Source organism: Nicotiana tabacum, chromosome 12 (assembly GCF_000715075.1).
Source record: "Nicotiana tabacum cultivar K326 chromosome 12, ASM71507v2, whole genome shotgun sequence".
In the NCBI taxonomy this organism is placed as follows: Eukaryota; Viridiplantae; Streptophyta; class Magnoliopsida; order Solanales; family Solanaceae; genus Nicotiana; species Nicotiana tabacum.
Genome location: NC_134091.1, coordinates 106,279,443 through 106,302,070, shown reverse-complemented (window position 1 = coordinate 106,302,070; position 22,628 = coordinate 106,279,443). Strand labels below are relative to the sequence as shown.

Here is a 22,628-nt window from a genome sequence, read left to right as displayed (position 1 = left end):
ATCAACAAGTCTTATAAACTCATCTCAAATACCGAAACAAATCCAACGTTATGAGGCAATGAAGAATCACATAATAATCAAAGAATCTCTAATAACTCGAATGTCTCAACTTTACCAACTCATCGATATCTACCAATTAACAACTTATACAAGTGAACTACGTTATAAAAGGCAACAAATATTACAAAACTATAAGACAAGTAGGATATATGACAATTTAAATATGCAAATAAAGCAAGTGGAGACAAATAGCAAATAAGCATAGAATCATGAAAGAGATGGACAATTAAATATAAAGATAGCTAAATGACAAGTAACGATTATGGCATGGAAGTCAAATAAGCATGTAGCAATTAAGGCATAAAACAAGATATATTATAAAGTAACAAAAATATGGAAGTAACTACATAACAGTGCATATACACTCGGCACCTCGCATATACGTTGTTTCCCACGTAATTCACATAACATGTAGTTCAAAGGTTCCTAATTCCCTCAAATCAAGGTTAGACCCAACACTTACCTCACTCCGCAACTCAAACAATCAACAACCACGGCCTTGCCTTTTGAGAAAGCCTCCAAACCAATCAAATCTAGCTAATTATTGACCAAATAATTCAAAATAAACTTTAGAAATTACCCACAAATGAAAGAGGTTCAATTTAGATTATTTTTGAAAAAGTCAACAAAAGTCAACCCCCGGGCTAGCTTGGTCAAAACTGAGATTCAGACTAAAACTCGATTACCCATTCACCCTGATCCCGGTTATGTGATTTGTTTCAAAATTCAACCGCAATTCGAGGTCTAAATCTCAATTTTACAAAAATTTCAATTCTACCAAAATCCTTAATTTCTACCATGGAAATCCTAATTTTGATGTCGAAAACTCATGAAATGTAATGGGTAATTGAAAAGAAATGGATTAAAGTCACTTACCAATGAATTTGGGAAGAAATATCTCTTGGAAAATCGCCTCTAGAGTATTTAGGGTTGAGAAATGAGCTATGTCCCATTTCCCCCCTCTTTTACCGAGCTGCAGATGTTGTAATTATGATGTCTTGTTCGCAATTGCGAACATCGAAAATGCAAAACAAGGGTCGCAAATGTGAACCCTGATACAGAAGAGCAGAAGTCACAAATGTGACATTTGGCTCGCAAAGGCAAACTCCCAACCTTCGCAAATTCGTACCATTCCTTTGCAAATGCGAAGGTAACCCAAGAACACACTGACTCGCAAATAGAGGCTACCCAATTCTAGTACATGCTCGCAAATGCGAACAATTATTCACAAAAGAGAGGATAGCAATTGTGAGCCTGACCTCTCAATTGCGAGATCTGCAATAGAGCACCAAAACTAGTGTTGTACCAGCGGTCCTAGCATTAGCCAAACTCATCTGAAATACGTCTGAAACTCACCGGAGCCCCCTGGTCTCTAAAACAAATATGAACACAAGTGTAATATCATCATATAAAATTGATCGCATGATCAAATTACCAAAATAACATCTAAATCTACAAATCAATCATCAAAACAAATGAACTTTCAAAGTGAAACTCAAGAACACTAGAATCACATTTAAGCGTCTGAATCACGTCAAATAAATTCCGAATTGAACCAAACTTTACAGGCAAGATTCAAATAGAGATACGGACCTATTCCAAATTTCAACATTAAAATCCGAACTCGTTAGATAAGAAATCAACTTACGGTCAAAACTAGAAATGTTCAACTTTCAAAAATGCTAGATTTCGGAAAAATGAGTCAAAACAAGCGAGGGACTTCTGAATTCAATTTCGGGCATACTTCCTAATCCCAAATCACAATACTAACCCGCCAAGATTGTCAAAGTACCGATACGGGTCCGTTTCCATAAAATATTAATCGTAGTCAACTCAAATCATTTTTAAGGCAAGAATTCACATTCTTTTCAATTTTTCACATAAAGATTTTTCAGAATAATACACGGATTGCGCATGCAAATTGAGAAACACTAAATGGAACTAATCGAGATCTCAAAGTACATAAATAGAGGCTAAATCATAAAATGACCTATCGGGTCATCACATATTTGTCTTAACCGTAGTCATACTTTTCAATCATGATATTATATCCGCATGTTATATCACTATCTTTGTATACTTCTTACATGCTATCTCATATGTTATTTGTGTCCTTACTTGTGTAACATGAGTTTGCGAAAATTTGTGGCACATTGGCACAATTAGTGCAGTTTATTGATTTTGATACTGTGGAATATTGGTATACTAAGTTCTGAGCGGATTAATGACTGAGCTGGGGACATAGATCCGTATTGTTATTGATATTAATATTGAGTTGACGCATACGCCAGTCCACCTACTAGGATGAGTGGTATTGATATAAAGGTGACGAGCGCCAGGACATTTGGGCTAAGTTATAATGATCGTTGACTTTTGATCCAATCAGTGCTTGGGCTAGGATCTGCCCCTCCTAGGTCAGGTGATAACCCATGGTCTTTGGGTCATAGAGTGCAGGAACTTGGTATGTACTGAGTGAGGGGCTATATGGCAGGCACCCGTATAGTACTAAGAGTATGTATGGGTATGTATGTGAGGATCCATGGGCATCTTGCCAGGCACCGTGAAAGTATTGAGACAATGATTGAGGGGCATTGAGTGCTAGACACTTTTAATGTGCTGCGATTACGCATACTTGATATTCAACCGTGATTCTTTGTTGATTTGGCATGTAAATCTGACATGCAAGCATAAAGCTGTATTATTCCTCATGCCAATTTGGTAATGTCTTTACTTGATATTTAGAGCTTGACATGAATGCTTAATCTTATTAAATATCTATCTAAGTGAATTCTAGAAATTGATGCCTTAACCGTTATATCTAAAAAGCATGTCTAGTTATCCTCACGTTATGTTTAGCTGAACCCTATTATTATTTGGGTTGTGTTGCATTGCTGATTTCTGGTGTTGTTCTAATGCGATTCGCGATCTCAGAAGGAGAATCATGATCATAAAGGGTGTTTTGGGGTCCCTGTGATTTGTTTATCGCATTCGCGATAAAGTCATCGCGTTTGCAGAGCTTTGTTGCCTTGTGAAATTTTGGCCATCACGTTCGGGTGGGAAGCATCACATTCACGAAGGACAGGGCAGTGTGAACGTCGCGTTAGCATAGGAGGCTTTGAGTTAGCAATTCATAGCTGGAGCTGGAGGCAGGTTGATCTTTTGTGATCGCGAGGGTACAACCGCGTGTGTAGGGTACTGCGGGGCAGTGCATTTAAGTTGCTAATTTCAGAACTTTGCCTATTATTTTATATTTTAAGTCCTAGACTTTAATAGAAAGTGAATTTGAAGTGCAATTTCGTTATTACATTGGAGGTAAGCAATTACCCATGGATTTCTACTTCTAAAACATGAAATTTTGAAAGACAATTTGCGATTTTATCTACACTTTAAGAGAGTGTATTTTGGGAATTTGAGCACCGATTTGGACTCAATTATGAAAACTAATTACATATTTGAGGTTATGGTTCATCAGAATTTAGTATTTATTTCGGATTTCGGGCACGTGGGCCCTGATTGACTTTTGTTGACTTTTGGGAATTTCTTCAAAGATCGAAAATTTATGGATTGGGATTGCTTCATATGGCATTGTTGACTTCCTTAGATGATGTTTGACAAGAATTTGCGCGATTGGAGGGCTCGATATAGATTTTGACACGATTCAAGAGTGAAGACTAGCCCGGAAGAGATAAATATCTTTCCTAACTTTGGTTTGAGGGTAATTTCCCCATTAGCTATGATATTAGTTAAATTTTGGGGATGACGTATATGCGAGGTGACGAACATATATGATTTCATATTTTGGTTATTTCCTATTCCACAACTCCAAACTTTCTCTAATGCATACAGTAACCTCGTTAACATATTTAAGGATATAACAACCTCATGTGGGTTTTACACATATCAAGATTTCCTAAATCACATTATTATGTACGTAATTAGACCGAAGTAAAATTTTAAAATTTATGGGGCTTTATACATCTACTCCATTCTCTGTTATACTTTAGAGTGCTCAACTATACTAGGGGCCTAAAGCCAAAGTTTAATGGAGGACTTAAACTTAAAAAGTAAATCTTTATTTATTTGAAGTCTATTTTTATGCTTTGTGAGATGCAAAGTTATTTTTTTGTTACAATCAATTTCTTTTAATTATTCTTTTTCAATTGATAATATAGCTAACTCGTTTAATATTTCTTGAGACATTGTTGCTCTTAGGTAAGTCTAAATTATTTAACACTTTTAATTCAAAAAATAAGTCTAAATCGTCAATATTGGAGTGACTATTATGTTTTAAGAAATATTGAAGAACATACACTTCAAATTGTTTAAATCTATTCTGAAGTGAACTTGGCTTGGTGTGTTACATATAATAAGCAACCATCTTAAAAGAAATCTTCAAGAGACTTTGCGATTATCAACATTCTCATCAAAAAAATTTTAATATAAATTACACCATTATTATCAAATCCAATTTCTATATTTCAATGGTGAAAAATATTTTTTTTGTTGAGCAATGTAACCAGTAATAAAAACCATCAAATCAATTAATGTTGTTCAACAACAATAGTTGAGGCATTGGCATAAGAAACACATGTATGAAAAATGAGAAAGGAACTTAATTTACTTATGATGGTGTTTGCACTCCCCATCTTACACTATTAATGATAAAATTCAGGTCTAAATATTCAATACATATCAAACTCCATAAAGCATGTTTATGTCTTTCTTAAATTTAACTTCTCAATATATAGGGGAAATAAAATTATAAGCCTATAACCTATTTTGCTAAAAATGGGGCCCCTTAAATTTGGGGGCCTAAGGAAATGGCCTTACTAGCTTCACTTTAGAGCCGGCCTTGGTTATACTTTGGCAAGCCTCCCTCCTTATATTGGTAGGCGCATGTCTAGAGGTTTTATTATTCGCGTATGTCCATAGATGTTCCAATGGTACTAATGAGAGATCTGTTCCTAACCCTTCCTCAGAAGTGTTACTTTGATCTGTTCCTAACCCTTCCTCTAACCAATGCAATCTTTCAATCTCCCAAGCGGCCTATTAAGTACCCCATTTCTCTCATTCTTCCTCACTTCTTGCCAAACTTCTCTACCATGGCTAAGAATACCCTCTCCTCCTCAACTGTCACAAGATGAAACAGACCGTTTCAAAAGACTCAAAACCCTAAAGAAACTGTCGACCTTAAATCATCTCTTGATTCAGACCCTCTCAAAAGTGATAATGAGAGTAGTGATTCGTCGGTGGATCGAGTATTAAGCCAGAAAAAAGCAGGCAAGAGACCCATGGATCAAACATCCAAAAGGCCTACATACAAAAAGGGAAAAGTGGAAAGCACTGATTTTGGGCCTGAGGATAAGTTGAACTTCTATGGTCTAACTAAGAAATCGAGGTTTGAATTCTATAAGTCAAAATCTATGGCTTATGGGTGCACTGTAAGTCTCTCTTGATATTCACTGTGATGTTGTTTCAATTTTTTTTTATTTTTAACGCCTTTCTCCTATATTTGATACTGTTGGAAATGTTGTGTGTGAAGAACCTGTGCGAATGTTCTATACAAATCTGTTTATGAATGACCAAGATGATTTGGAGTCAATGGTCCTAAGTACTCGTATTGTGCTTGATATGTATCAATTTGATAAAAAATTTTCTATAAAGTTTCATGGTTATGATGTGTTTGTTCAGAACTCTTGGCCAAAAGATTTCGAAGTGACCGTAGAAGAGTCAAAAGCTACCCTGTTTGAAATCCCCCCTGATATTAGTCCCAAAAGTCTTAAATTTGAATATCGTGTATTAGCTCACATGATTACAATCACCCTTCTCCCCAAGACTGGATCCTTCAGCACTTTAACCATTAGGGATATCTTTGTTATGTACTGTTTTTTGAATAACAAATGACTTGACTGGTTTGTATGGATTCGTCAGTATATGCTTGAAAATATTAGAGATGTATTATCCTCTGTTGCCTGTTTACCCTATGGTCTGCTTATCTCCCACGTTCTAGAAGTAATGAAGGTTAATTTTGCACATTTTTCTCCCAAATTCATCTCAAGTACCTATGATAAGACAACTTTTGCTATGATGGGATACAATCTAAGTGAAGAAGGATGGGTTAGACGTGCCATAATTTGAAGTACTCCAGTACAGGTTGAGCCAACTACTGAACCACCAGAGACTCAGTCGTCTGCCACCAACAACTTACAGCAAATTCAGCAAGGATTAGATGGAGTAAAGACCATGTTCATTGCCATGAAAGAGCAAATAAATAAGATCAGTGATGTCATTAAAGAAACAGGTACAGATGTGGCTAAACTCAGGATGGACGTGGGAGCTACAAAAAGACAAGGAATCAAGACATTCAACTCTATGACAGAGAAGATGGAGAAGGTCACCAAAGAAGTTGAAACCTTCTACAACTCTTTCTGCACCAAAGTAATTAATATCCTGAAATACTTTCTCGAGAGGAACTTAGGCCCACTATGTGTGTATGTGTCTAAAACAATTTTTGGTAATGTTTGTTTTGGTTTTGGTATGTAAGAACCATTATCATATGCCTCAGCTAAAGGCATAATATCTTCTACTTTATCTGACATGCTTATTATTTGCTACTTGCATGTTACTTGTCATATTACTTGCATGTCTCCCTGCACTTTCTTCTTTCTTTCTGATTGATGTCAAAGGTGGAGAAACATTAGAGTAATGCAGAGTAACAATTCAGTGGGAGCAACATCAGCATCAAAATTCAGGCATGCACACACTCAAGGGGAGCCTTCACTAAAAGGTAAGTGCCATCTGCTTTGTTTACTCGTTCTGATTGTCATCATAAAAAAAAAGGGAGATTGTTACACCTAAGTTTTAATGATGACAATAGTGCAAATCTAATATACCCTAATCAATTGCAGGAAATCAGGGAAGCAATGCTATAAAAAGGAAATAAGATCAAATGCAACTGCTGTGGGGAAATCAGTTAGTAAATTAAGGAGAGTCTTTGGAGAAAGAGACTAGAAGATTCTGGTGATGGATTAATCAAGTCGTGTCGCAAATCATTCCTATATATCAGGAATGCAAGAAGGAAAAAAGATAATTGGATTCAGCCTTCCTTGTAAGCTGAATTCAGAGGCAACCCTTGGATCAAATCTCTTAGAATATTCTTGCCTCAATCAATGGTCAATCTGCAACGGCTAGTTTAAAAGAATAATTAAAGACCGCAAGTCATTCCTATAAGAAGGCTGGAAGATAGAAGAAAGAATGCCGCAACTTAATACATGTTTCTGTATCTTTCTAATTCTTAGTGCAAACATTGTATTCTTGAGTTTACTAGTGTCACAAAAGATAGGAAGAGTTAGAAAACAAAACAAAAGTTGTGTCGAGCAAAGACAAACACTGTTGCTGAATATCGTTAGTGGTGAACGAACTAAAACCATAACTGTTGTAATGATTCAATATTGAAGATCTAAGAGAACCCTTGTCATCTAAGGGAACTGAATGTAGGTACCACACCGGTACTGAACCAATATAAAACTCTTGTGTCTTTACTGTTTTTGTTTCTACATAATTTACTTTTGCTCAATCGAACCTGGTGGAAATGATTAGTCGACTATTTCTATCTCTAGTCAACTATGTTTTAAAATTGGACACAATCCACCCGTGCTCTCGTGTTTCATTATGAATGTGAGTGCATGGAACCGACTGTCGGTTAAGCTCTCTTTTTGGAGAGCGATACTTGTATATGATATTGTAAAGAATTTTTACAATATCAATTTTAATTTGATGTAGCAGCTTGTCTTAACTTTTTAGTTTATCAATTAATCCCACTTCTTATGAACAATTACCTATAGGTATCTTTCCGGTGACATGATATAAACAATCTATTATGTTGTCATTGTATAGAAAAACTCATCGCAGAGAAAACTAGATGTCATAATTTGAATTTGAAACATTCCAATTAAATAACTAGAATTCATGTGAAAGATTACGAGTAAAAATAAAACTCACACCATTTTATTTGGTTGGAATAACGTCTTTCGACAAAAAACACAATGATAGATGAAAGCAACACTCGTACAAGAATGAAAGAAAACAAATACCTGAATGAAACAAAGCAAATACAACCATAGCAGAAGAGAAAACACGAAAATACAAGAATGAAACAAAGAAAATGGAGTGCAACCATAACAGAACAAAACACGCAAACAGTTCCACATGATGGAGAATTCGAAATGCAACAGACCCAGGAAGGTTGTTTCAAGCCGACAACGGGTCCCTTCAACGTCATGCTTTGATTCTCTCCTGGAGAAAGGAAGAAAATTAGTATTGGAAATAACAAGCAAGAAAATAAAGCAGAGGAGATGTTTCTCACAGATCTCTACGTGGTTTGGAGAAGAAACCACTAATTTATTCACAACACTCCATAAGGTATAGTAACAAAAAAGTCGATACAAGTTACAATAAAATAATATGGACTAAATCAAGGTCGAGCCATTTAATTTAGTAACTGATACTAAAAGAGCACATTATAATGGTGATGAAGCCGATACAACATGCTGTCAAATGCTATAACATGACTAACAACACCACGTAGTGTTACCAGAATAACTGAATTTTATAGATTGATAGATCAGAATAATCATAAAAGACACATCCACGCTCATATCACAAAAATGAAATCATATCGTATAGATGCAGATGTAGTCTCATAGCAATCTCTATACAGATAATAGATATATAACTGTTGAACATGAATATAATAGTGTAAAGACAAACAAATAGTTAAATACATAATAGAAGTTTAAAATCATCTCATGAAAAAATGAATTTGACTAACCTTGTCAACTTTACTGTGTGGCCTTGGAATCAGTACTTTCAGGAGGAAATATAGTGAGCTTGAATTTGCTGCTTTGTGGAGCTTGTTGTTTCTTGAGTTCGATTTCTTTTGCAGATTTGATTGCCTTGATTGTGCTCTCCAGCCTCATCTCTTGAAGGCTACGTATATCAGCCAACTCAATTGGTACAGCTTCAAGCTCAACGCAGGATTTAAGAACAAGATTCTTAAGATTTTGAAATTGAGCATTTGAAACCTTCCAAGATTTGAGGTCTGCCCTATCAATCCACAATACCTTGAGTAGGCTAAAACCTCCTATCTCAGACTCCCAGGACGTCCCTATAAATGCATTTTCTTTCAATTTTAGGACCTCAAGGCATTCCAATTGTGCCAATCTGTTCGCCTCACTCCATTCAAACTGTGTTTTTGACAAGGTTAATTTCTTCAGATTGCGAAGAAATCCAAAAAATGTTGGAGGAAGGTGTAGATCTTTGGTTAAAACATCATTCAACAGCTTCAAATGTTCCAGGCACTTTAGCTCTCCAAAATTGCTGAACCCGCCCTTGCTAGTTTCAAAAAAGCTTACCATTTGCCCTTGAATACATAATTTTCTGAGATTACAAGCCCTTGCAAGCACATCTTTTCTGCAACTTTCTGGTGCAACTTTAGAAAGAGTTTGTAGGCAAGAATGTTTACTTGTTGGAGTACTAGAAGGGGACGGCAATTTTGCAGGGACGTTGGTGTGCAGATGCCTCAACCGTAGCATGTTCCATATATCTGCTTTTATGTCAAGAATGCCCTCTGATGTACTTGTATTAAGTATAACTGTCTGTAAATTCCAAAACTTACCAAAGGACGGAGGAATGGACTTGAAGTCACCTGAGATAGCAATATACCTCAGATGAAATAGTGCATTAAAATCCTTTGAGAAACCAAATTTGATGCGTTCAACGTCCAAGACCCTAATAAGAGGAAATGCTTTGTGGAAGTTTCGGATGTTTCCAGTGGACAGCTCAATTGTTCCTTTTTGTTTTGAGGAAAAACATAAGAAAGATCTAACATGCTCTGTCATTGGTCTCGTGGAGATAAAATCATCCAGAATTGAGAGTTGAATACACAACCGGCGACAAGTATCTTGCTCTGGTATACCAAGACCAACCTGATCAGGTTTTTCGCCTACTTGTTGGAAAAGACCCTCATCAGTAGCTTTAACCTTGCAGAACATGTGCAACATGTCGTGAAGACGACATGTTTTTATTTTACCATCAGCTTTCTTTTCCAATATTATCAGCAAATTCCTATTGACAAGGTCATTCAGAATATACTCTGCTATATTCTCGAGGGTACTGCCAGGCAAGTTGGAGATAATCAATCCTTCGGAGATCCACAAGCGAATCAACTTCCAAGCCGGAATTTCAAAGCCTTGTGGAAAAGCGCTACAATACAAGAAGCATGCCTTCATATCTTCAGGCAAACGATTGTAACTCATTTCCACAAATTTCAAACAGTTGCTTGTAGGGTCGTTTTGATCTATAAGGTACTTGCCTACATTTTGCTCAACTATTTGCCATTCACCTTCACTCGTACGACCTCTTAAAGCTCCTGCAATCACCACTACTGCGAGTGGTACTCCACTACATTTTTCTGCAATGCTTTTTCCATGTGTTACTAAGTCTGGAGGACAACTTCTATTGCCAAAAACTCTCTTTTCTAACAACTCAAAACTTTCATGATGTTCTAGAAATTTCAGATTGTGAGGATTGTCATTGGCATATTTCGCCACACGTCCTTCACGAGTGGTCATCATGATTCGGTGGCCTTTCTTGTTTTTTGGGAAAGCTTTCATGACAGAATCTACAACTTCTGGGTTCCATACATCGTCCAAGACAATGAGACATTTACCTCCTTTGGACACAAAATCACATATTATCTTGGATAATTCATTCTCATTCTTATCTTGATATATGTTCATCTGTTTCGTATACGATTTCAAAATACTAAGAAGTACCTCCTTTAGTTTGTAATTCTGGCCAACATAAACCCAAATGTTACTGAAGAAGTCATAAGAAATCTTAGAATCATTATAGATTTTTATTGCGAGAGTGCTTTTTCCAAGTCCAGCCATACCCACAACAGGGATGACTTCTAACTCATCTGATCCTTCCACGAGTCGCTTGATCACTGTTTCTGCTTCCTTGTCGAAACCGACCACTTCAGCATCCTCCAAGTGTGGAACCTTTAGGATGATCAAACGGATTGGATATCAAAAAGCAGAACTACAGAATTCTCATATTCTCTAAGTAAAAAAATAATCACGCTTGTTGCTGAATTTTTTTCCAAAGCGCGCGGAAAGATTTTTAAAACGTGCTTGTTTAGTTTTTTCAAGAATTTGCAGATTTTTTTTTAAAAAAGGAATTGCTCTCTGAAGAAATGGCGCTTTAGGGTAATATTTAAAAATAATTCCTTTTTTCTCTATGACGAAATAATCACCAATTTTCAAAAAAACTATAAGTATCCTTTTCTTTTAGCAGAAACTTCTTTTTTTTTTAATGCTACTGTGAAATAAAATATTTTATGGAAAATGTTAAAATTCCTAAATCTAAAATATTTTACTTGCGAAAAATATTTTCCTAGGAAAATCTGTAGGTAACTTTGGCGCCATTATGCGCCAAAATATTACCTGGAGAAATAGATCTGCAAGTACATTTCCGTAAGAAAATTCATAGGTAAACAAACAAAGAAAATGGGGGAAAATCATATGTTAATATGAAGGAAAATCCCTAGGTAACTCTACATGCGAATTTAGCTAGGGATATGTTCTTGGGGATTTGCCTGGGCATTTGGTTATTTGGGAAATTATCTGGGGATATTATTGCTGCGGATTTAGCTGCGGAGTTTTTCTTAGGGATTTACCTGGGGATTCTCTTAGCTGGGAAATTACATGGGGATGTTATTACTGCGGTTTTAGTTAGGAATAATTACTTGGGGATTTACCTGGAAATGTTTTTACTTGCGGAATTATCTAGAGATTTGGTTGATGTGAATTTAGTTTTTTTTCTTGGGATTTACTTATTTGGGAGAATTACATGGAGATTTTATTATTGTAATTTATTCTAGAAATTTATTGATATAACTCGGGATTTACCTAGAAAGTTTATTACTTAAAAATAACTAGAGATCATTTGTGTAGCTTTAGACGAAGATTGTTTCTTGAGAATGTACTTGAATATTTCATGATACGATTTTTATTGGGGAGTTGTTCTTAGGATCTAGGTAGAAATTTTATTGTTGTTATTTTAATTGGATATATAATACTTGAGAATTTACCTGTGAATTTTATAACTACATATTTAACTTTGAAATTCTTTCAATACTTTTTAAAATATTATTTGAAATTTTAAGATGTTATTTTTTAATTTATGAATTATATTTTTTTGAATGTTACGAAAATTTGATATGTAAAAAATATCCATAGGAATTGATTTTATCTATTATATTTTGTCAATTTATGTGTAGGTAAATGTAAAAATGCTAATCCTATGTAAACTTAATGATGTATATATGTTTGACTTGGGCATATAAGCTATTAAGCATAACATAGTCTGTTATAATAAAAAATTAATTATCACAGAGCTAATTATTCTAAGAATTTAAAATTTAATATGGTTAATATAAAGGACATAATTGATAAAGCTTAGATACGATTACATTTAACATATTTAAGATAATATCATCAGAAAATATACTAAATGTAACTAAATGATTGAAAAGTATTTAAGTTTAATTTCTAAGCAGAGAAAAAATATGTTATATTTATAAAAATGTAACTTTTTTATTAACTTTCTATCTTATGTATGTCATTTTTTCTCATGTATTTAAATAGATAAAATTCAATTATAGTATGTCTAAAATGATATAGTTTGAGATTGTCATGATCTTATAATTCTACTTTCTAACATCATTTCTCAATTAAATCCAACCATTATTAAAATAACTTAATCATGTATACTTTATTACGATTAGCGAAATAATTCATTCTAATTATCATGTACAATATATTTAATTCTTGTTAATTAAAGTATTTTTTCTATAGAAAAAGAAATTAATATGCTATTAGATAAATATAAATGAAAATTTGAAAATAACTAAGAATATCTTAAAATTAAAAGCAATACAAATGTAATTTGCTATTATGTGGAAAAGAGTGTTTTATTTGATTTATGAAGATCTTTAATTAATGCATCCTTTTACAAAATAAAAATAAATAAATAAATAAATAAGTAGTAAGCGCTATTAAATAAAGTAAATAGTACTATACAGGGAAGTAACAGTTGGGACATTCCAGTCCCACATCCGCCAGAACTTGTAAATTTTTGTACTTTATAATGAGTATATTGGAAGGCAATACCAGTAATGGACTTTGCTAGCTGTGAGTTCTTGTGTTGTGGTCCAATGTAAAAATATCTAACAATTGAGAAATTAGAAAGATGCGAATAATACGGGGGGCAGGTTACATATACCTACTAAACATTAGTTCTGAGTATAAATAATATAGTTGGTGCAGTGGGGTGGGTTTACACGCATAATAATATTAGTAAAGAGTAAAAATAATATAGTTGGTGCAATAGTGAAGAGTTGATTTAATAAAAGTATATAAAAATAGTACGATAGTAATTTTCATTTTTAGATTACTATTTTGCTATCAAACTCCGCAAGAAAACTCCAACGTTTCATTAAATTTTTACCAAATATTTCATGCGAATATTTGAAATTTCCTATGGAAAATTTCACAAGTAATCTACATGTGAATTTAAAATCCCAGGTAATTTACATGCGGACTCAAAATCCCCAAGAGATTTACTTGGGGATTTTTAAAATTCGCAGGTAATAATTACCTACGAAGGTTTTTCCATCAAAATATTTTCGGAAGAAAATTCCGCAAGAATGCGAATTTTCTTGTATAATCCCTAGCAAAATTCCCATGTAATAAGTGATTTTCTTGTAGTGAAACTAATTTTGCCACTTCAATTGAACAAAATTAGTTTGTCACTTTAAAATCAAGAAGTCATTAAATTTGGTCGGAAAGCCAAGTAGGCAACACCCAACAACAACAAACCCAGTATATTATCATAAGTGAGATCTAAGGAAGGTAATATGTACGCATACCTTACCCTTACCTAATGATACTAAACCTATTGGTATGAAAAGGAGAAACTTACAATTACCTACTTATAATCTTCTACCCTTATCCTCAACTTGCACACTTTCCTATCAAGAAGAAGAAGAAAGAAAGGTACATGAGTGATACTAAATCTACTGGTATGAAAAGGAGAAACTTACAATTACCTACTTATAATCTTTTACCCTTATCCTCGACCTGCACCCCTTCGTATCAAGGGTCATGTCCTCAGTAAGCTGAAACAGTGCAATGTTCTACCTAATCAGCTCTCCCCGGTACTTCTTTGACCTACCTCGACCTCTTCTCAAATCCGCCATGGCCAAACTCTCACACCTCCTAACAGGAGCATCAATGCTTCGCCTCTTAACGTGCCCAAACCATCTTATCCTCGATTCCCGTATTTTATCCTCCACGGAGGGCACTATCACTTTGTCCCAAATAACTTTATTTATAATTTTATTTCTCCTGGTATACCCACTCATCCATCTCAACATTCTTATTTCTTCTAGTGCTTTCATTTTTTGCACATGGGAGTTCTTGACTGGCCAAAACTCAGCCGCATATAACATGGTTGGTCTAATCACTATTCTATAAAATTTACCCTTAAGTATTAGCGACACATTCTTATTACATAGAACACCGGATGTGTGCATCCATTTTCATCCATTCCGCTCTAATACGATATGCGGCATGCTCGTCAATCTCCCTGTTACCCTGATTATAGACCCGAGATACTTGAAACTGCCTCTCTTGGAGATAACTTGAGTATCAAACTTCACATCCACGTTCGCTTTATGAGTCTCGTCACTGAATTTGCATTTCAAATATTCTCTTTTGATCATGCGCAACTTGAAACCTTTAGACTCTTAGGTCTGTTTCCAAATCTTCAATCTTGCGTTAACTCCGCCTCGTGTCTCGTCGATCAACACTATGTCAATGCAAAATAACATGCACCATGGCACATTCCCTTGGATGTGCCACGTTAGCACGTTCATCGCCAAGGCAAATAAAAAGGATTGAGAGCCGACCCCTGCTGCAACCTCAACATAACCGAAAAATATTTTGTGTTACTTCCTACAGTCCTCACCTGAGTCATAGCACCATCATACATATCTTTAATCACCCTAATGTATGCTATTGGAATGCCACTGACCTCCAAACACCTCTTCCAAACTTTGTCGGGACTTTATCATACGCTTTTTCAAAGGTCAATAAACACTATATACAAGTCATTTTTCCTATCTCTATACTACTCCACTAATCTCATCACCAAGTGACAAGTAGGCAACACCCATATCAGCTAAAATGCCAAGGTGACTTTTCACGTCAACAAACAAAGCCAACAATTTCTGCACTTAACTTAGTATCTTTAGATTATAAAATATTTAAAAAATATATTTGGTTTTTGCAAAACCATCTCAATCGGAAGCTCTTTCTCGAAAACCAAAAAACAAAACTTGCAAAGTTGTTTTTGTAAAAACTTAGGTGGCCGTTTTCACACAAATATATCCATATGAGAGAAGCAATTTGCTGAAAATTATCATAACAAACCACTTGTCCTAAAAAATCTGTTTTCTTTTTCTTTGCCAAATAATAGATGTCCTTCGTGATATCAGTGCAAAAATGCTCCCCGAAGAAGGAGGTCTACATACAACAATTTATTTTCCCTAACATCTCGGAAGTTAAAGAACTATGCTTGGTTGATTTTAAGTCACCAGCTTAATCGATTTTTCTGGTTGTCTATTCCATTGATTACAATCAATGGCAGTACTATTCGAACTGAGCTTTGCTTTCTCCCCCTCTTTCTCCCTGTTTCTTCTTTCTCCCCCTCTGTTTTTCTTTGCTTTTCCCCTGCCCCAGTCCCCGTCGACGTTCCCCAGCCGGCGACCCCTCTCATCTCTCCTCCTCCTTCTCTCTTCTCTTTCTGCTCTCTTCCCCTCCCCCTCTTTGTTTTCCCTGCTGCTGGAAACCCTAACAGGCAGCCTCTGCCGACAACAGCCCCGGCCGGCGACCCCTAGTGCCCCTATCTTTCTTTTTTTTTCTTCTTGTCTTCTTCTGTCTGAGTCGCTCCCCCTCCCCCACCCCTTTTACCCTTATTTGTATTTGATTCTTCATTTCTTCGACCCTCCTCGCTGCAATTGCCGGCGATCTGCCCGTTGTTTAGTTGGGCATCCCAGGCTGCTGTAGAATTAAACACCAGTGTAGCGGTGACGGGTTGACAGCTACCCCTATTGGTTTCGCGGTTGGTGTGTTGTGATTTTTCAAGTTGTTAGCAGCGACAGTTGGCGACGAGCGTGAGGTGTATGAGCGAGCAGCTTGGAGTGGTTCTTTGGAGATGCCTGGAGGCTAAAGGTGTGCCGGTTGCCTATAGTAGGAGGCGACTCGGAGCATTCTTCGGTTGTTATGGGGTTACACCAAGGATCTGCGCTCAGCCCGTTCTTATTTGCCTTTGTTATGGACGCACGGACATGCCAAATTCAAGAGGAGGTGCCATGGTGTATGTTATTCGCTGATGACATAGCTTTGATCGATGAGACGCGAGGCGATGTTAATGAGAGATTGGAGGTTTGGAGACATACCCTTAAGTCTAAGGGTTTCAAGTTGAGCAGGACTAAGATGGAATACCTGGAGTGCAAGTTCGGCGTGGAGCCGAGGGATGCAGGTAGGGAAGTGAGGTTTGAATCACAGGTCATCCCCAAGAGAGGTAGTTTCAAGTACCTTGAGTCGATTATCTAGGGGATGTGTAGATAGACGAGGATGTCACATACCGTATTAGGGTGTGGTGAGATTAGCATTTGTAGTACTGTGTGACAAGAAAGTACCTCTGTTACTCAAAGGTAAGTTTTATAGAGCGGTGATTAGATCGACCATGTTGTATGGGGTTGAGTGTTGGCCAGTTAAGCACTCACATATCCAAAAGACGAAAGTAGTAAAAATGAGAATGTTGAGGTGGATATGCGGACAAACTAGGATGTATAAGATTAGTAATGGCGATATTTGGGAGAAGGTGGGCATGGCTTCTATGGATGCCAAGATGGAGGAAGTAAGATTCAGATGGTTCGGACACGTACGGAGGAGAAGCCCAGATATCCCGGTAAGGAGGTGCGAGCGGTTGGTTTTGGCGAGTACAAGAAGAGGTAGATGGAAGCCTAAGAAGTATTGGGGAGAGGTGATCAGACAGGACATGGCGTGACTTCAGATTTTCGAGAACATGACCCTTGATAGGATGGTGTAGAAGTCGAGCATTAAGGTTGTAAGTTAGGAGATAGTAGAATATTTTTCTACTTTGTAGAGGTGTGAGGCTAGTCTGAAAGGGTTTTATCTTAGACTGCTAGTGGTTAATGTTGTGTTCACACTATTCTCCCATTTTCATTGTGTCGGGCCTTATCTTTTGGTTGTTGTTAGTGCTTTTCATCTATTCTTTGGTTCTTATGTTGCTATCATTATTTTTATTGTTTTCTATTGATAGTACTGATATATTGTCTCTCTTTTCGTTCTTTTGAGCCGAGGGTCTACTGAAAACAACCTTTCTACTCATTGGGGTAGAGATAAGGTCTGCGTACACTCTACCATCCCCATACCCCACTTGTAGGATTTTATTGGGTTGTTGTTGTCGTACATTATTTATATAATAAAATGTTGCCAATCACTTTTAGTCATGTTTATTTTATAGTCTCTATTTATTTTAAGTGGGTGAATATTTAGCTCTACTTCCTGCCATTAAAAGCTACCTTGGCATAATACTGAGTTTGCATGTTTACTTAGGTTTCTAGTCAGCTATAATGAGTTTTCCGTCAAATCTATTTTTGAGTAATCAACTATAAGTTCAATGATTTTAAAGTGTCAAAAATTAGTTTCGTGACTTTTGTTAAAAAAAATCGTAACTTGTATGATTTTAAAGTGACAAAACTAATCTAGTAATTTTTTGTTAAAGAATCATAAGTTGTATGATTATTTAAGAATTTAAGTCTCTGACAAACAAAGGGACAACTGCTTTTAATCAAGAAGTTCAACCTTCTGAATTCGACAATTGAAAGTTCCTTTTGGATTCTTTTTCCTTATATAATTAGATATAAGACCTATACTAAACAACACGCTGTTAATTTGACTAAAAAAATAATCCATTTTGCTGTTGACTTTGTGTAGCAAATTGTTTGATTACGACGAACCAATTCCCAGAATTACACTAAATGAAGAGCTGTAAAATAGTTCAACAATCATGTAAAACTACCACGGAGATCAAAATTGAGAAATAGCAGTCCCAAATGAACCAAAGAATAAGTTATACACATTGGCCAAGAGAGTGTAAATAATTTTCAAGGAAATATTTCCAGAAATGAAGTCATTTCCCAATGTTGTTATCGGAAGAAAATGATTTTCCTCCCTTGGTACAAAATATTCTTTTTTGCCCGTTCAAATATCCCAACTCTTACTCCAAATTACTTGCATCAAAGAACACTCAAAGCCTCAGACACTATTATCATTCTTTAACACCAAAAACCTTATATGTAAGCACTATCAAACTGTTATCAAACTTTATCAAAAAAATATTTTCATTCCGCGAGCGAAAAGCACGGATCCATAAGATTTTCCAGAAAATATCATTTTGCGAGGAAAAACTTTTCCTTCACATTATCACACAGTAAATATTTTTGAAAGAAAAAAGCAGCAAATGTCTGTGGATATCAAATTATTGCATAAGAAACTGAAAGCTCATCAATAGTTTATATTCCTCAATTGATAACATTCTTTCTTCTTTTATACGCGGTCTCCCAATATTGGTCAACTGTGCTACAAATCATTTTCTCATTTGAACCTTAGATTCTTTAATTACTGTACGCATTCAAACAATAAATGCTCTTATTATTATTATTATTATTATTATTACATTATTGTTTTTGGAGTAGACATGTTACTATCTCCGTTTCAATTTATATGTTACATTTACTTTTTGAAAATAATTTAACTTAAAATTTTTTATTTTATTCTTGTTTAAAAGTTTTTATAAACAAACAAATATTATAGCTCCTGAAGACCAAACTTTTAACCTTTTAAGTTTTGAAGACCGGAGTTTCAAAAGGCTTTTTTTTTCCTCCTTAAACACGGTGTGAGTCAAGCTATGCCAGTAATTTGAAACGGATGTAGTAGATGATACTTTGCTTTTGAAATATATTATCATGAAAAGAGAGAAAAGCTTATATTTACAAGATAAGTTTTCAAAATAGCTAGGTTTCTGGCGTACCTGTGTCTCCTGGCCCTGTGTACTTGTTTCCCCCTGACGAGCAGACACTGGCGTCGGCTGAAAAGCCTGTTTATTGTCTTCGCGTAGTTTCTTGACCTTTTGAAGGACGATACCGACCTGCTCTCCGAGCTCTTTTACTGCACCGGCATAGTTATAATCAAAACCTCTCTTAACTATATTTTTATCTGCGTGCAGCTTCGCCTGAACCAAGAACTTATCAATGATATCCTCAGCTTTGTATACTGTAATTCGAATATCCTTGATAAACTGTTTCCAAAGCTTGTTATCGCTTTGAGTTTTTGCAGCTTCGTCTAGGAAGGCATTTAAGGTCTTAACCTCTTCGACCAGAAGTTCAAGCTCTCCCTTTGCACCAGCAATCAGCTTCACATTTTCGCTTATTATCTGCAACAGGTTCTCCACCAAAAAACTCAGTACTGCATCTGCCATCTTACTTTATTTTGGATAAGCAAGAATGGTAAATGGAGCGGATAGTTTCTACAGCCCCTTAGCGATTAGATCTTCGCTTTGCTAAAGCTGTATTTTAGGAATTTAAAGGGAGAGGGAATATAGTTGCTGATCTATAGCTGTATATGTCTATTGAATGGAGGACATAAGTGGGGACATCCAATTTTTCAAGTTGACTCGAACTGAGTTATTTAACCCCAAGTCCTTCTATTTCCTAATTTTTAAGACAGCGCGTGCCAGCAATTAAATACTCTATTGAATGCAGCCCATAGTGTGGGGATATGTATTATTAACCATAAGTTTGATTTGGATATAATATTTATTATGTAATAATTATTTATTCATTTTAATTAAGTTTTAAATAGATTATATATTAGTATGTGTCATTTGCTTATATAGTAGATGATTTAATGTATAGAAGATTAAATCATGGTTTTTATAAGTATAAAATTTGTGTTTACAATCTAAAGATGACATTAGACAAACCATCACGAATGATTGTAACACAAGATATAATATAATTTATCTTGATTATGAGAATAATTTAATTTCAATTTCTTGTGCTAGTACAATTTGTATGTATTGAACGGACTAAGTAGAGATAAACATTTTATACTGGCATAATAAAATAAATACTCTAGCCATTAAATGTACTTATACTCTTAATCTTGATATAATTATTATTAGTTATGTATATTATTATTGTTTTAATTTATTAAAAGGCGAGATTCTTTCGTGGGTCAATATGCCTGGTAAATTGGATAATAATATTGTACATTGGCGAAATAATAGTTAGTTGATAAAATCCATGTCTCGGTTTAGAGATTGATGATACACCTTTATGAAAGCTCATAAGTTTTCATGTGTAAACTCGACCGGTTTGTATGTGACACATGAAATAAGTTAAGCGAAAGTCTAAAGGAAATAATCAATAAATTAAATTGTAAGTAATTTAATTTAATTGATTAGTATATGAATCGTAACATAGAAAGTTAAATAAGATTTAATCGATGAATTTCGAAATTGAATAAAGAGTGCAACTATGAATTTTTAGTGGAATAATTCTTAATTAATTATGGTAGATATTAATTTCAAAAATTAAAAATTAATTCTATAATTAAAAACCTTGTTAACTAAATTTTGTGGTCCATGTTGTGCCTAAATAATAGGAAATAAAGGAATTCTTTTCCTGGCGGAAAAGAAAACCCAACAGGTTTTGAAAAAGGGTTTTAACCCTTAAAACTTATGCTATAAATACATAAGGTTTTCCAACTAGAGGGAGTAATAGATGGTGGCCGGAAATTTTAGCCAAGTTTTTCTAGAAATTTCGCCCACACGAAATTACTATTTTCGAATATTATTTGGGTAATACAATTTAAGACCGTGGAACGTTCGGGAATCGTGACCGTACTGATGGTGGAGATTTCATTGAGTTGTTGTGAAATTGAAAGCTCATGTGATAGAGGAGCTTTGTTCACGCTTCAAGAGGTAACCCGTGAAACCCCAAATATATTAGTTGTCTAGATTATATGTTATTTTGATACTGGATTACTTTCGCAGCTTATAATAATTCATCAATTGGTATGTCACGACCCAATTCCCACAAATGGCCGTGATGGCATCCAACGTCATAGTTAGGCAAGTAAACGGTGAACTAACCATTTATCTATTCATTCTGTTATTATTAAAATCAAGGCTTTTATTAAATAAGAAATTAATGCTTAGATAAACCGTGAATATATACATAATATTAGTAAAACATAAACTAAGAAGGTTACAATATGGTCCATAAACATCTACGAGAAATTCCAAAATTCGGTGTCACAAGTGCATGAGCATCTACTAGGAAGTACAATAATAATACAACATCTGTCTGGAATGTAAGATAGACAAGATAAAGTAAATAAATATGATTGAGACTGTGTGTGTTGCAGATTGTAACATAGAATATAGCTCACCATAAAGTCCACCCGGCATCTGTGCCTATGTGCCCAAATGACCACAAAAATACATGCACAATTAGTGCAGAAGTGTAGCATGAGTATGTAAATCAACGCGTATCTAGTAAGTATCTAGCCTAACCCCGGAGACGTAGTAACGAGGGGTCGATATCGATACTTACTAGTGGTCTAATAAATAAATATAATAGATTATAAACAGATATGAAATACAACAACAATAATGAGGTAAGATCTGTAACTAACATAATCCTCCAACCTGATGACAACATAAATTTCTCAAATCTCATATACTATCTCAACAAATAGAAGAATCAAAGGCTACCTCAAACGGGTAAGGAATATAAAGCGCTATCTCCAACAAATAAGGCATATCATGTAACAACCAGATCTCAATCAAAGGGCAATCTCATGAATATTCGGACTCCTAACTGTATTACGTACGAGTTATGCCGATGTCGTATGGCCCGATCCAAAATAATGTGTACACGGTCGAGGGTCGACCGGCGCAAACCATAGATGCACCTCAAATATATTGTCGAGGCGTTCAACCCGATCTACATAAAGAGGAGAAACTTATCGAATTATGAGTAACATGTTTTCAATCCAAGAGAAGGAACATAAAGTAAGCATAATTGTTACCAGCAATCGGATATCCCGCCAAACAACTCAAGGTATCGAGATTCGACCTAACATGATCTCTAATCAAATTACATTTATAAGTTTAGGTAATTAGACTAACAAGTTGAGTTCAGGTAATACAAATATCGCATGATATAGTCTTAAGTCTACCCAGACATAAGCATGATATTAGCTACGTACAGATTCTCGTCACCTCGTGTGTACGTAGCCCCCACAACGAGTAACACATAACAAATACATCACTTATGGGGTAAT

At 35.3% G+C, this 22,628-nt stretch overlaps 1 protein-coding gene across 1 annotated transcript; it reads right to left on the bottom strand.

Moving 5' to 3' along the window:
* Nucleotides 1-8,045: 8,045 nt before the first annotated feature.
* Nucleotides 8,046-19,912, bottom strand: LOC107819623 (putative late blight resistance protein homolog R1A-3). The gene is made up of 3 exons (XM_016645754.2): nucleotides 19,309-19,912; nucleotides 8,891-11,123; nucleotides 8,046-8,355 (listed from the first exon to the last, which is right to left on the bottom strand). Exons 1-2 carry the CDS (start codon nucleotides 19,753-19,755, stop codon nucleotides 8,901-8,903), a joined length of 2,670 nt encoding a protein of 889 aa, XP_016501240.1. The 5' UTR covers nucleotides 19,756-19,912; the 3' UTR covers nucleotides 8,046-8,355; nucleotides 8,891-8,900.
* Between the last annotated feature and the right edge of the window lie 2,716 nt (nucleotides 19,913-22,628).

Bases quoted from the DNA above. Each gene is read 5' to 3' on its own strand.
- LOC107819623 (XM_016645754.2), bottom strand. From the start codon at position 19,755: ATGGCAGATGCAGTACTGAGTTTTTTGGTGGAGAACCTGTTGCAGATA. The intron at 11,124-19,308 runs GTACGCCAGAAA...ATCATCCTAAAG, and splicing joins CACAGGGCCAGGAGACACAG to GTTCCACACTTGGAGGATGC.